At 40.4% G+C, this 15,701-nt stretch overlaps 1 protein-coding gene across 1 annotated transcript in view; it reads left to right on the top strand.

Moving 5' to 3' along the window:
- Positions 1 to 15,701, top strand: part of TBC1D22B (TBC1 domain family member 22B) — a 71,956-nt gene that overhangs the window by 6,289 nt on the left and 49,966 nt on the right. Inside the window, exons 2-3 of the mRNA XM_059937475.1 lie at positions 6,454 to 6,510; positions 13,777 to 14,084. Coding sequence (XP_059793458.1) covers positions 6,454 to 6,510; positions 13,777 to 14,084 — 365 coding nt within the window. The remainder of the gene's footprint in view (positions 1 to 6,453; positions 6,511 to 13,776; positions 14,085 to 15,701) is intronic.

Below are 15,701 nucleotides of genomic sequence, written 5' to 3'. Positions count from 1 at the left end.
GAGCCAAAGCCTGGCTCATTTCCCACGTTCTTATTTCCAATCCTTCTGGGAAGGGCTTCTCCCTCTTTTAAAGCAAAAGTGTTTATTGTGAAAGTCAAGGAGCTCTTTTAACATTCAGTGAAGTTGAGAAAAGTGTCTAATCACTTGAATTACTTAGGAGCCCATGGATTTTTAACTGAAACCGTCTCTGTCATTTGGTCATTTTTCATAACACGAATGAATCTGATAGTAGACTCGGTGTAACGGTCCCAGCCTATCTGGGCAGGTACATTACAACCTATTCTTAGCTTGGAAATGCTTTATTGATAAAGTCAGTGACTAGGAGATGCTGAATTATCCCTGAAACAGCCAGTTCTGGAAGACTTCCATCAAGTGAGTGTGTGACCCTGCATTGATTGCCAGCATGTTTGGCTTTAAATTGGATAGCTCTGTTCCCGTGTTTGCTTTAGCTCCTCTGTCAGTGCTGAACAAACACCTGTTGATTTTTTCCTGCCAAGCTTTTTGCACCGTTCCGACTATGTGAACCAGCTATGCCAGTATATCCTTTGGCGTTGGTTTATTGAAGAGAACAATGGAGGTTGACCGAGATTTTTGCTTCATTTTGTCTTTGTTGTAGCACAGCCCGTGACATTCTTTTCTCTATGTGAGCAGTGTGATTTCTCTGAGATGCAGTGTGATTGCCTCTTGTTTTTAGGTCTAGCTAGGCAGGAGTCAGCTTAAACAGAGGCCTGGGTTTTGTATAGTTCCAGCCTTGACTCACTAAGGATTGTTAAGTGCCTGCTGGTGTGTGTCATGCTCTGCCAGGTGGTGAGGGGACTACAGAAAAAGACATGGCGCCACCACTGCTCAGTAGAAGCTGAAAATCTCCTTGGCAGCACAGCTTCCCCTGGCGAGGATGCTGCGTATTATTGCCTTTCCAGTTTTTCCACTTAGCATATGTTACTTTTGTAATCAGAAAAACTTAAAAGCACAGCTGGGTAAAACACATTGTTGAGTGAGAAAAGCAAGATGTAGACCGATATGTACATGCAGTCTTTTATGTAAAGGTTTAAAACATACAAAAGATATTATGGATATTATGTTTATGGATACATGAATACATGTAAAAGTATAAAAGCAGATGGGAAGGATTTTGTACCCACTTCAGGATAGTGGTTATTTCTTGGGGAGGCAGGGGAATGGGGCTGGAGACTGCAACCGGGACTTCAGAAGTCTCTCTAACGCTTTATTTTCTTAAAAAAAGCAATGTGACAAGTGTTAATATTTGTTAAGTCAGAGTGATGGATTCATGGATGTTATATCTTTCTCTGTACTTTTCTTTGTGTTTGAAAATGTGAATTAAATGCCTTTTACATTTGTGGTAGAGCAAATGTTTTTTAAATTTGTGTTGGAGAAATCAGCCAGCCAGCCATGAAATTAAGTAGTATTTAAAGTAGCATTTATGATTTAGCCCATGAAATTAAGTAGTATTTAAAGTAGCATTTATGATTTAGTGTCAAAGTAAGTCACAAATACAGTATGATGTCATTTATATAAAGTCTTTAAAACATGCAAAGCAGCACTATATATTGTTTAGGGATACATACATAGAAAATGTAAAAACAAAAATGAGGGTGAAAAATGCCAGACTCAATAAAATGGTTTCCTAGGAAGGGAGGAAGGGTTGTGCTGGGGTTTCAACTCCATAATGTCTTATTTCTTTTCTTTTGTTTTGGCTGCGCCACGCGGCATGTGGGATCTTAGTTCCCTGACCAGGGATCAAACCCGTGTCCCCTGCATTGGAAGTGCAGAGTCTTAACCACTGAACTGCCAGGGAAGTCCGATAATGTCTTATTTCTTATATAGGTGTTAAGCACCTACCTGGGTGTACCCTATATTATGATCTAAATCTAGTTTATTTTTTAAAATGTCTGCATTTTAGGGAATCAGAGAAGGCATGGGTTAGTGGACGCTCAGAGAAGGTCTCATGGGGCAGGGGGTGTAGAATTTGAAGGAATTTTTTAGGATGGATAAGATTTTGAAAATGGAGTAGGCAGAAGAGCCCAGTTTAGCATTTAAGGTGTTTTTGGAAGGTGTAGTCGAGACCAGCCTGCTCTAGAGTTGAGTTTGGGTTTGGGAGGAGTGGATGGTACAGGTTGATAGGTGAATTATACATGCCAGGAAATTGAGCACCTTAATCACCAGGCTCTTTCCGTCTGTCTTCATTTAGTCTCTGTGATCATCTGGGCTTCTCTTCCTTTTCTAACTTCTTGCTTCTCCTTTTTGAGATTCAATAAACTGATAAATTATACAAAGTGTTCCTGGTACAGATAACATCATGGTTTAGTTCAAGAATATGTTAAGTTCAATTTATGCTCTGATACCTTTGCTGATGAAGTGCATCATTTATCTTGGCCTTTCTGGCTGTGCCAGCTGACATCTTTAAAAAATAGCCTACCATGATTTTAAGATCCCTTTCCTGGATGGTAATTGATGGCCTTTGGCCCTTAAACCTGCACAATTAGGATTGTTTTTTTTCTGCATGGATTACTGGCAGGTGGTAATACTCGTTTATGGAGAGAACCTAAGGATTCTCTCATATTTTTCTACTCAGTCACCCAACCCAACTTGCCCATTGAGATCTTCCTGAAAAGTTTATTCTCTGATCTTTATATTTTACTAACATAGAAGCTTATGGACTTGGAGAGTTCAAGTGTACTCAGAGTATTTGCAAACATTAAAGTAGAAATCAGTGGCCCTTTGGGTTTTCTAGTTTGTTTGTGCTTTTTGTTTTGTCTAAGCTTTCTCTCTCTAAGCCAAACTTTCCTGTATTCTTTAATCCCTCGTATTTTCTCTCTTCTTTTCCTCTGCCTAGGAAACTCTATAAATACATTCAAGTAATACCGTTTGTATTTCTGTGGTCCTACATGTGATGGTTAATTTACAAATTACTTAACCTTCCAGAGAAGTTTAAGGAGTAGGGATTCTTACAACTGAAAAGGTCAGGGATGTAGTCATAACTAAAGATTGTACACAAGAATATTCCCTTTGGGGAACCTCTTGCACTGTTGGTAGGAATGTAAATTGATACAGCCACTGTGGAGAACAGTATGGAGGTTCCTTAAAAAACTAAAAATAGAACTACCATACAACCCAGCAATCCCACCACTGGGCATATACCCTGAGAAAACCATAATTCAAGAAGAGTCATGTACCACAATGTTCATTGCAGCTCTATTTACAATAGCCAGGACATGGAAGCAACCTAAGTGTCCATCGACAGATGAATGGATAAAAAAGATGTTGCACATATATACAATGGGATATTACTAAGCCATAAAAGGAAACGAAATTGAGTTATTTGTAGTGAGGTGGATGGACCTAGAGTCTGTTGTACAGAGTGAAGTTAGTCAGAAAGAGAAAAACAAATACCGCGTGCTAACACAGTAAAGACGCAGATGTAGGGAATGGACTTGAGGACATGGGGAGGGGGAAGGGTAAGCTGGGAGGAAGTGAGAGAGTGGCATGGATTTATATATACTACCAAATGTAAAATAGATAGTGGGAAGCAGCCGCATAGCACAGGGAGATCAGCTTGGTGCTGTGTGACCACCTAGAGGGGTGGGATAGGGAGGGTGGGAGGGAGACGCAAGAGGGAGGAGATATGGGGATATATGTATATGTATAGCTGATTCACTTTCTTTGTTATACAGTAGAAACTAACACACCATTGTAAAGCAATTATACTCCAATAAAGATGTTTAAAAAAAAAAGATTATTCCCTTTGGAATCTTAGTAGAAATAAATGTGAATTGGCTACATTTTTATTTAAAAGCAACTTTAGGATCACATCTGTTATGTCAAAGTAGGTACTTGCTAGTGTTACTACCTGCAGGAATTGTGCTGAAGGGCTTTTTACACATTGTCCCGTTTAAACCTCCCAACCCTCTTAAGATTGCTTAATTTATTTCTTAAAAAGGTGATAATGTACACAGTGCTAATTCAGAAAGGTACAAAAAGGTTTGCACTGAAAACTGAGTCTGTGTCACAGGGCCCTCCAGTCATCAGTTCCACTTCCAAACCACTGCTACTGGTGTCTTGTGTGTTCTTTCAGAGATACTCTATAAATACATAGACATTATCATATATAATTATGTGGATATATTTTATTTTAAAGATTTTTACAAAAATGGAGGTATTATTATGCATATAATTCTGCATCTTTTTTAAAAAAATAAATTTATTTATTTATTTATTTATTTTTGGCTGCGTTGACTCTTCGTTGCTGCATGCGGGCTTTCTCTAGCTGCGGAGAGCGAAGGCTGCTCTTCATTGTGGTGCACGGGCTTCTCATTGTAGTGGCTTCTCTTGTTGTGGAGCACAGGCTCTAGGCGTGCAGGCTCAATAGTTGTGGCACATGGGCTCAGTTGCTCCACAGCATGTGGGATCTTCCCCGACCAGGGATCGAACCCACGTCCCCTGCATTGGCAGGCGGATTCTCAACCGCTGTGCCACCAGGGAAGAGCCCTCTGCTTCTTTTTTCAGTGAATGTTTCATGTCGGTGGATATAGAACCACCTAATTCTTTTTAACAGATGTACTGTAATTTATTTAACCAGCCCCATTGATGATAATCCTTCTTCTTTTAATAGGAAAGTTCAGCCCATTTATATTTATTGGAAAGACTGTTATATTTGGTTTTAGTTCTATTTTTAATATTTTCTTTTAAAAAAAACTTTCACTATCAGGATAGTACTTGCTTTGGGAGGTGGGTGTGCGTGTGTATATTCTGATGATTTGAAAGGTTTATCTTTTTATTCTAGTGATTGCATATAACTTTTTACCATATTTCTTCAGACAGTATCTATTGACTCCCTGCCATGAGTAATGATGAAATTAGTAGTTATATTTCCTGCCTCCTCCTCACTTGCTTTTAGTTGATTGTATTATTTTTCTTAGTTTTATTTTATATCTTGAAACATACTTATACCTATATTACTTGAGCTATCAGCTTTAAATATCTTTCGAGCCTTGTCAGTAAAAGATGAGGGAATCAGTCTACTTATTTCAATCTACTTTTTCCTCCATCCCACTTTAACATTTGCCAATTACATTATTTTTACATTCTCTTCTGCAACCATAAAGCCTCAAATTTAAGACTCAGGCTTAAGGTAAAATCAATTAAATGCTCTCCATCAGTCCTTTTGCCATAGTTTCTCCATTTATTTCATTATTAATAGAAGATTTTCCTCTAGTAGTTTCTTCAGGAAAGAGTCAGGGAGACCATATTCCCTGAGTTCTTACGTGTTGAAACATGTTTTTCTGTCACCTTTGTACTTAAACAACAGCTTGGCTTGATAAACAATTATTTTCAGGTCCCTCTTTTTTTTCTTTTTTTTTTAAACTGTGAACTACTACAGAAAAGTACATGAAACAATTGTTTGGTATAATAACTTGATAAATAATCTCAAAGTGAACACCCCAGAATCCCCCTGTGTCTGTTCTCTCTCACACCTCCTTCCTTCCCTCCAGTGATAACCACGTCCTTTTATGTTAATCACTCCTTGCTTTCTTTATAGTGTTACTACTATGGATGCATCCCTAAACAATAGAAATCATTTTTGTCAGTTTCCTGAAGTGTATATATATATAGAATTATACAGTACCTATTCTTTTATTCTTTGCTTTTTTGCTCAACATGACATTTGTAAGATCCATTCACATTACTTTCAGCCTTACTCCATTTATTTACGTTGCTGTAAAGTATTCTATTATGTGAACACGTGACAGTTTATTTCTCTGTTGATAGACACTTGGGTTATTTCTAGTTTGGGGCTAAAAGGATCCATAAGGCTATGGACACTTTTATATGTATCTCTTGATACACATATCTATATATTTCTCTAAAGATATATATTTGGGAGTGAAAATACTGGGTCTTAGGGTATGCATATTTTGTTCTTCCTAGATACAGCCAAACTTTTTTGGAGTGGTCGTATCTCTTTATACCCCTACACGCAGTGTGTGAGAGTCCCGTGGGTCACTCTACTCTTGATTTGTGGTGTTGCTTCACTGTCTTGTAGTCCAAGTGGTCCTTTGGGGTAGGTGATATTCCAATTTTATAGATGAGAGAGCATATTCAAAGTGGTCAGGTAATCTAGTGCAAGTTTATAGAGGTAGTAGATGCCACAACTGGCATTTGAACTCTGTTCTCTCCAACTCTAAAGCCTTTCCATGCTGCCTTCTTTACAGTTAGAATTTCCTGACAGTCAGTTACGTAGGGCACTGAAACCTCACTGGGGAAGATGAACATTTTTTTTTTAAAGAGTAGGATGCTATCCTTTGGCTTGGGTATAGTTGTTCTTGGAGGCAACCTGCTTCTCAAAGTCCCTTCCAATGTTGTGATGCAGGTGGTACTCACCCAACATATTTACTTTCCTGACAACTTGCTTCTTCCTTTGTTCCTTGCTTTTAGCATCCAGCCCGTGTATGGAGCACAGCACCCTCCTTTGGATCCTCGGCTCACCAAAAAGTAAGTCAAGATATTTTTCCTTTCATGCATGTACTTCTCCTAAAACCCCGAAACCCTCCCCTACTTTGTTGCAATGACAGTTTCCACTTGGACCTTTTCTAGCGTCTCCTCTGCTCTATTTTTGATCAGAAGATGAGCAATCTTCTTACCTCTAAGCAGTCCATTACTAAGTGGAAAATTAACTTACATCAGAGATTTTTTTCTTATATTGGACGCTGGTATATGTAGGGGTTTGGTGTTGGATTCTCTGTTCTGTGAGAAGGTCTTTATTGATTAAGTATTGTCCTGAAATTGAATGATTGATGACCTTCTTCTGGTTTCTGGGGCCCATTGCTTCTGAATATATATATAGGTCTGCCCTCTTCCTTATTCTCTGAGAATTGAGGCAAATAGAACATAACTGTGGGGCTGGCAGTTTTCTGGTCCTCTTTCTCTTTGACACACTCAAGGAAACCCAGCCAGACAATGGAGTTAAAAGCTCCCTGGAGGCTATTTCTTTTATTTCTTTTTTCTTTCTTTTTTTTTAATCCCACCCCACCCCCTGTCCTGAAGGCTATTTCTTCTAGTAAAATTCTAGTAAATTATTTTCTAACACAACAGAGACCCTAGTTAAATCCAAGATGTGTGGGTGTATTTGTACCCCCAATTATCGCTTTATCACATCTTTCTCTCATAGGCCATCATTCAGCCACAATAAATTTAAATGAGGAGATGGGTCGTCTTCTCGCATGTTCTAAGAACTTTTGCCTCTATCTTTGAGCAGGCTTAATCTTAGAGACTTATTTCTAGGAAAGTTGTCGCTTGTAGTGAAAGCTGAATGATTTGAGAGGTACAGGAGACCTAGGTTCTCATCCTTCAGGGGCCTGTGTGATAATATCTACCCTTTCTTTCTTCATAGTCAATGGGGAAGTAAAGATAATGTACATTAAAATATTTTGAATACCTAGAAAAATACCTTATCAAATATGCATTATCAATATTTTAATATTCTTTTAATAACTTAATGTGTGGTGAACTTTCTATAATTCTACCAACTCATTCTTTTTGCAGTTTGGCCAATGTGTAGAAGGTACAGTCTTCTGAATTACTATAGAGGCATGACTGCTGTTCATTTCTGTAAAATGCACAATTTTTATATTAGGAACCGCTAGAGTGTAAGCTCTCTGTTCACCACTGTACCCTTAGCACCTAGACCAGCAGGTGGCACATAGTAGGCACTGAGTAAATATTTATGGAATGAAAGAATGAAATCCTGGCATTTACTTAGACAATGGGTTTTTCTTTAACGTTTCTTAGTATGTACCTTGTATTAGATCTTCTTAAGGGGAAACAGGTTTTCTGTGATATTTTTGTGATATTTTCATTAAGTATAATGAATTCTATTTCCTCGTTTTACCAACCGTGGACTCTCTGGTCTGTTGGCCAGTGTAACAGGCACGGTTAATTACCTTCCCAACAGTCTTCCCTTCACCTGCTTCTTCCTTGCTCAGGAACCACAGTTCTATTCAGTTCTTGAGCAGGTGACAGTGTACTTAGAGTAGGTATCTGGGTTAGTTTAAGCCTAATATAATAATTCCTTGGTAATACCAGTGACTGGTCTATGATGGGCTCATCTCATTGGTTCTGGCCAATGAGATGTAAAGGAAAGTCTCCTGAAGGAGGGTTCTTGGAAGGATTTTCTTTTTTTGACCAGAGAGAGATCGTTTTGTGAAGAAAGCTGCGTTTTGCCTCCACTCACATTTCCTGCTTTTCAATGTGTTAGTGTGAAAATGAGATGCGAGGGACTTCCCTGGTGGCGCAGTGATTAAGAATCTGCCTGCCAGTGCAGGGGACAGAGGTTCGAGCCCTGGTCCGGGAAGATCCCACATGCTGCGGAGCAACTAAGCCCATGCGCCACAACTACTGAGCCTGCGCTCCAGAGCCCACGAGCCACACTACTGAGCCTGCATGCCACAACTACTGAAGCCCGTGCGCCTAGAGCCCGTGCTCCTCAACAAGAGAAACCACCACAATGAGAAGCCCGCATGCTGCAATGAAGAGTAGCCCTCGCTCGCCACAACTAGTGGAAGCCCACACACAGCAACGAAAACAAAACGCAGCCAAAAATAAATAAATTAATTAATTAAAAAAAAAAAAAAAAAGAAAATGAGATGCGAAGAACTCATAGTAGTTAACTTGTACCCTGAGGGAAAGATGAGAATTGCAGAGACACCAGCTCAGTGCCCTGACATCATGGTCTTTACAACTTAAGCGTCATAGTTGAGTATTCTGTTCCTTGTAGCCAGTTCTGTTCGCAGCCAGGATTTGTTGATTGGTAATAGATCCATTCCAGCATAATTTATAATGGCCTTTGATAAACACATGGCTAACGTAAAATCTGCCATCCACCTGTATATGAGGCAGTGGGATGTACTGTCCTATTTTATGTTTGGGTCAGAGTCACCATACCTTCTCTGCATCTGTCATCAACTGAGTTTTCCCTGATTCTGTATTTAGGGCAGGTCTTGAGGAATATCACCATATCCCAAACTGCCAAGGCAAACTTTATATACTCTTGTTTTTCCCACCTATTTTTATTTTATTTTAAATTTATTTTTATGTTCATTTTTTGGCTGCGCTGCAGCATGCGGGATCTTAGTTCCCTGACCAGGGCTCAAACCCGTGCCTCTTGCAGTGGAAGCGTGAAGTCTTAACCACTGGACCGCCAGGGAAGTCCCTTTTTCCCACCTATTAATGATATAAAACCATGAATGTTTCCACTGGTCATTCAGCAGAGTTGCATTCATACTTTCAGTAGAAGTAGTTATTTAGCTCTGCAATTTGGGAGGAATATAATTGTCACTGAATAAATTGCATCCCTTTTTCGTGCATGTGGTGGTTTGGTATTACCACTCTACAATCTGGGACAACATCTAGGTCTGCACTGGACCATTTTACAATTCCAGATTGTTACTATAAAACATTTATTGCCCTTATTTGAGTGCCTTTGTTGGGACATTTTTATTACTTTTTCCGCTGCCTGATTACCATTCCACTTCAGGCTACCATTAATTACTGTGTGGTTAATCCTCATCACAGCGAAGCCTTTACATTGGGTCTTTAATCATCTAAACTGCACGAGCACAGCAAGTCATTACCCGTCTGTGTATATTGACTTCCATTTGCCAAATTATTACCATTAGTGATAATATTGCCTGCAATAATTTTTATACCTCAGATAAAACTAGTCTTACCGCAGAGCGGCCCCATTGGCCACTTGATGGTATGATAAGCTTCTAAATTTATTGTTTTCTGAATTGATATCCTAGTTCTGAGTTATAAATCTAGTTCATGTGAAGCCACACTAGTCATTGATATGACTGGATTTAGCAAATTCTCCACTTGCTTCACACCCCTTACCAGTGTCAAACGTTATTTTTCTAAATAAATTTGTGTTGTATTTCTATTAAGTGAACAGCCGTCTCAGTAAAACAACATAGTGTTAATCAAATCACAGAATGATTGATCTTTTGTTTCCTAACCCATATAACAAACAAACTATAATTTGGCATACAGATGTAAGGAGGTATGGTGAAGGTGGCTATGCGAGGCCAGGTTGGTTGTAACTTTGATATGGTTCTGTTTAAGTAATTTTGGTTAAACTTCAAGCCACACTGTGGCATTATTGTGCCTCAGGTTAGTTATAGATTAGTTGGGACCATGTTAAAATTAGGCAACCTATAAGCCAGAGGCACCCCCAGCTAGAATTACCTGGATTAATATTTTACTGACACTCACCATGGCCCATCTCTTGGTGCGGTAGTTTTTTGTTTGTTTGTTTTTAAAATTTATTTATTATTATTTTTGGCTGCGTTGGGTCTTCGTTGCTGCGCGCAGACTTTCTCTGGTTGCAGCGAGCGGGGCTACTCTTCGTTGCGATGCACGGGCTTCTCATTGCGGTGGCTTCTCTTGCTGAGGAGCACGGACTCTAGAGCGCAGGCTCAGTAGTTGTGGCTCGCGGGCTTAGTTGCTCCGCGGTGTGTGGGATCTTCCTGGACCAGGGCTTGAACCCATGACCCCTGCACTGGCAGGCAGATCCTTAACCACTGTGCCACCAGGCAAGTCCCTGGTGCAGTGTTTTGATCCACTCCAGGGTGTGCATATGCTTCACCCAAGGTTAGACTAATAGCATCTAGTCAATTCTTTGACCTGAGTTAAAATTCAGCTTCTTGATTCATGGTTTATTTAAAGAATTCTTAAGACATCAAGAGGGTATTTAAGAAACATCAAGCAAGGAAAAAAAAAATAACCTTGGCGTCCAAAGTACTCTTTATCACTCCATTGGAATCATCGTGTGCAATCTTGAGGTACACGTGGTCTCTAAGGAGGAAAACAATAACAATAGCCACATACTCCTATGCAGCATTTTTTTGATGACAGATCTTTCTTACACATCCGCCTATTTGTTCTTGACAGTGAACCCACTGAGGTGAGTACTGCAGGTTGTGGATCCTGGATCCCCTTTCACAGAGGAGAAGCATAGTGATGAATCCAGAACATACAGCCTCAAGAGGTCTGCAGAGAAGTAATTTGCCTCTGGCTCATGGATTTCTTTCTTTTTTTTTTTTTTTTTAATATTTCCAGATCCTTTTTTTTTTTAAAAAAAAATCTTTATCGGGGTATAATTGCTTTACTGGCTCATGGATTTTTGACGTGCAGATTTTTGCGCTGCATTGCCTCAGTTTTATTTTCTTTGATTTGGGCTCTTGTTCATTTTTGATTGTTCATTCAGTACTCTTACTTTGGGGATTGACAAAAGCCAACAAAACAACCTTTCCCAGTGGTTAATAAAAATAATATGCTCATTGTAGAAAACATGAATAATTCAGAGAAGTATAAAAATTAAATTTATCCCCTATAATTCCATAGCCCAGAGATAAGCAATGTTAACATTTTGATGCATTTTATTCCTGGTCTTTTCTGTGCATATACTTTCTAAGAAATATAGAGAGATCACAGAAAATATATAATTTTGGTTCAATTTTCACTTTATTGAGATCATTTTCTAGTGTTATTAAATAGCCTTCAATATGTGATTTTCGATAAGCAGTATAGCATTCCATTTGGTGGCTGAAACATAATATATTTCATCATTTGCAATTTCTAGATGTTTATGTTGTTTGCAGTTTTTAACCAAAATAAATAATACCATTATAAACTGTTTTAGATTACCTTTGTTTGATTCTCTGATTATTTTCTTATGGTCAGAAATGATGAATCATTTTCAGGCTCATGGTGTGTATGTTGCCAGATTGTTTTCCAGAAGGTGGTACAACATACACCCCCACCTGCAGTATTAGAGAGCTGGTCTCACTACACCTTAGTTATCACCAAAGAGGATGCGTCTTTAAATCTTTACTGATTTAGTGGGTGGAAAATGGTATCTTGTTTCCTTCCCGTTTGAACTGTTACTTCCTGTAATCTTATGTTATCTCCTGCATCCTGGGTGATAGAGTGATATATTTTCCTTTACTCTGTGCGAGACTAGTGTTTGAAATTATGCCTCAGTGGTATCTTTTTTGGTGTTAATAATAGGGACTTTCCGATGACCTGTATGAGTTACGAGTCGGTATTTATAGATGTTAGGAACAGTTATCTTTCAGAATAACTATTGGACGTATCTAGGGAGATGGGATGGGTATTAGACCACCCACCTCTACCCAAAGGGAAGAAACATCTCTTGGAAATGGGGGAACTTCAGCTCTTCCAGCAGAGCCTTGTTTTTAGTCTAGAGTTGCCCTGGCTTGCTGAGGGAAACAGTGAGGCATTTTAATGATGTTTTTACCCCTTGCATTCCAGTCCTCAGGGATGCTAATTAGGACTGAATTAGAAATGTCCCAACTACCTAGTCCCCTAGAACGAGAATAAGGGCCCCCAGACCTTAAGGGGTTCACAGAGAGGAAAAGTTGAGGGGGATTTCCCTGGCGGTGCAGTGGTTAAGACTCCACACTTCCACTGCAGGGGGCATGGGCTCGATCCCTGGTCAGGGAACTAAGATCCTGCAAGCCTCATGGTGCAGCCAAAAAAGAAAAAGAAGAGGAAAAGTGCAGGAAAGTAGGAAAGGTCTACATCAGCGGTCCCCAACCTTTTTGGCACCAGGGACTGACTGGTTTCATGGAAGACAGTTTTTCCATGGACTGGGGGGCGGCGTGGGGAGATGGTTTCGGGATGATTCAAGTGCATTACATTTATTGTGCACTTTATTTCTATTATTCAGTCATGTACTGTCTCCACGATTTTTTTGCTGTATTCTACACTATTATTTATTAAATGCACTTGAAAAAATAAACTCGTATATACTCAGTTAGATTTATTTTTAAAATAAACCTTATTAGTTCCCTAAGTGGAAAACCAGTATCATTTGCCAAAAATAGAAAGTAACCTTAAAAATAAATACAGTGAAACACAAAATAATCTTATTAATTAAATTCTAAGCCAGATTCTGTTCTTACAAAATGTTGATCCTGAGACTGCCCTCACTTTGTTAAAAAATAGTCGTGAAGACAGAGTGGCAGCAAACTCAGATCTCTCCTCAAGGGCAGCAGAAGGACTTTAACAGAATAAAAAGGGAACAACTTGTTCATTTTGGAACTCAGTGTTTCATCATACATGTGGGCTACCTAAAATTGTCTCTTGTTCTACCAGTAGTTGATGTCCTGCTTTAAAAAACAGTTTAGGTTATGTTGTCATAACAGATTAACTCTGAAATCTCAGCGGATTGACACAACAAGGGCTTATTTCTCACTCACACCACCTGTCCAAAGTAGAGTCAGGTGGGTGTGGAGGGCAGGCTCTGCTCCACATAGTCACTCTGTTATCCAGGCTGAGGGAGGCGCCACCATCTGGAGTTGTCATGATAGAAGAAAGCTTATAGAGAACTCACACCTGTTCTTTTATACTTTGGCTCAGAAGGGACTGCCTCACTTCTCTCCTTAGCCCATTGGCCAGAACTAGTCATATAGAGTCACCTAAGTGCCGGGGGGCTGGAAAGTGTAGAGGAGCACATGGAATATTTGGAGAGCGTTGCTGTCCTTGTTTCATCTGGCTCTGCAGCATAGGGGTGGTCTGGATGTATCACATGAGGAATGGAAATGGATATTTTTTTGTTTGAAGAAGGTAATGATTGTGCACGAGATAGTTTGTAATACTATTACTATTATATTAAGCAAGTGAAGATGGTCAGATGTGTCAGACCATTCCTTCGTAACAGTGTCTCCTTTCTTAAAGCTTCATTAAAGAACGGTCAAAAGTCAGCACGGTTCCTCTGAAGAATAAGAAAGCCTCCAGTTTTCATGAGTTTGCCCGGAACACCAGTGATGCTTGGGACATTGGCGATGATGAGGAAGAGGACTTTTCCTCCCCTTCTTTCCAAACTCTGAACTCAAAAGTTGCTTTGGCAACTGCTGCCCAAGTGCTAGAAAACCATAGCAAGCTGAGGGTGAAACCAGAGCGGTCCCAGTCAACGACATCCGATGTTCCTGCCAGCTACAAGGTCATAAAGTCCAGCAGTGACGCCCAGCTGTCCAGAAATTCCAGTAAGTCTGTCCAGCTCCCCTCCTTAGGCTCAGCCTCTTCAGCAGAGTGCCTTTTAAATAAAAACAGGTTTTTTTAGGGCCTCCCTCAGATCTTCCACTGGGTGATAAATAAGCGAGCTCAAGCCTGAGGGACATCAGTGAGCCTCACTGGTCCTGAGCTGTACTTGCTCCTCCCACCTGGATGGCTGCCTGGCCCTGGGACCCAGGGTTTCACTTCCTGACACCCGAGTGTTGCCTGCCATGCTCTTCTTCCTTTACCTGTGGTGGGGTCCAGAACCTCTGTGGTTTGGTTGCTTCACATTGCTTTAGGCCTGGTCAGGTTGAAGACTACTGACTATATGTAGTTACAGTTGTTAGTGGCTGAATTTCACAAATGTTTGGCACTGTTGGTTGACCTCCTCAGCTGTGGGGAACAGCCACTGGCATAGGTTGTCTTTTTCCTGTTCCTGAGGGACGGAGTCCCTGTGTCACGGCTCCCTGCCCACCAGGTTGGGTGGGGCGGGAGGAGATACCCCTTCTTTTCAGGAAATTGGCAGCAGTAACTGGTTGAGATGATGGTGGTTTTATCAGATGTTTGGGGATGCTCGGTGTACTCTTTTAAGTATCCGTTGCTGTATTTAATGTTGCCCTGAAGGGTTTTATGGAAGCCAGTTATTCTGAGCTGGAGGGGGAAGTGCCCTCAAGCTAGTGAAAGTTAAAACAGCTGACTGGTAAAGGATGAAAAAGAAAGTAGAATGTCAGAGCCCTGGCGCGTGTCCTGGCTCATGTTCTAAGAGAACTTCTTTTACCGTTTCAGACTAAGGTTGTGGTCAGGAAATTAGGCTGAAAGTCCTTTAAAATCATTCCATAGTCACTTTCCGTTGCTGATTCGGGCCCCAGCTCAAACCTTCAATGACGTGCCCAGGACAGGCATTCAGTGTCCATTGACCGGGTGGCCACAGCTACAGGCTGTGGAAAGTGTCTTCACACGTGATTGAGGGTCTCCACAGGGTCCCGGTGTGAGGGAAGGCCCCACCACGATCCCTAATGAGCTGCCCTTGTGCAGCCAGGACTGCCCAGAGCATTCCTGTTATGAGGTTCCCTCCTGGGAGCATCTGTCCGTCAGTCACTGATTCCGAAAGTGCACACTGGTCTGAGTTCTGCAGCGCGTGGTCTGTGTTTTCTAGGCCCCGTGTTACCCTAGGCATGCAAGCCAAGTACTCCGTGGCAGTTGTTTCTGTAAACCTTCTTGTCATGCTGGTTGATGAGTATTCACTGTTTTATTCTTGTTGTGACTACTACTTTTTAAGGCCCTAATATGTAAAGAATATGAAACAGTCATGAAAGGACAGTCAGAGTTTAAAACTGAGTTTCATTTGGGGTAGTAAAATAAATAAGGGTTTTGGAGTCAGGCAGACCTAAGGTGGTATCTCAGCTCTCTCTTGCAAATTCCTTAACCTCTCTGAGCTACAGTTTCCTAATCTCTAAAATAGTGATAAATTCCTACCGTATGTTGCAAGGATCAAATGAGAGGTCATATGTAACTGTGACCAGCACAGTGCCTTAATAAGCATTCAATAAATATTAGTCCTACACTGCTCATTTCTCCTACCTACCGTCCAGTTTAGAAGTGTCTAG

Source organism: Balaenoptera ricei, chromosome 11 (genome assembly GCF_028023285.1).
Source record: "Balaenoptera ricei isolate mBalRic1 chromosome 11, mBalRic1.hap2, whole genome shotgun sequence".
Lineage (NCBI taxonomy): Eukaryota > Metazoa > Chordata > Mammalia > Artiodactyla > Balaenopteridae > Balaenoptera > Balaenoptera ricei.
Note: the sequence above shows the minus strand (reverse complement) of the source record. Positions and strands in the feature narration are given on the sequence as shown.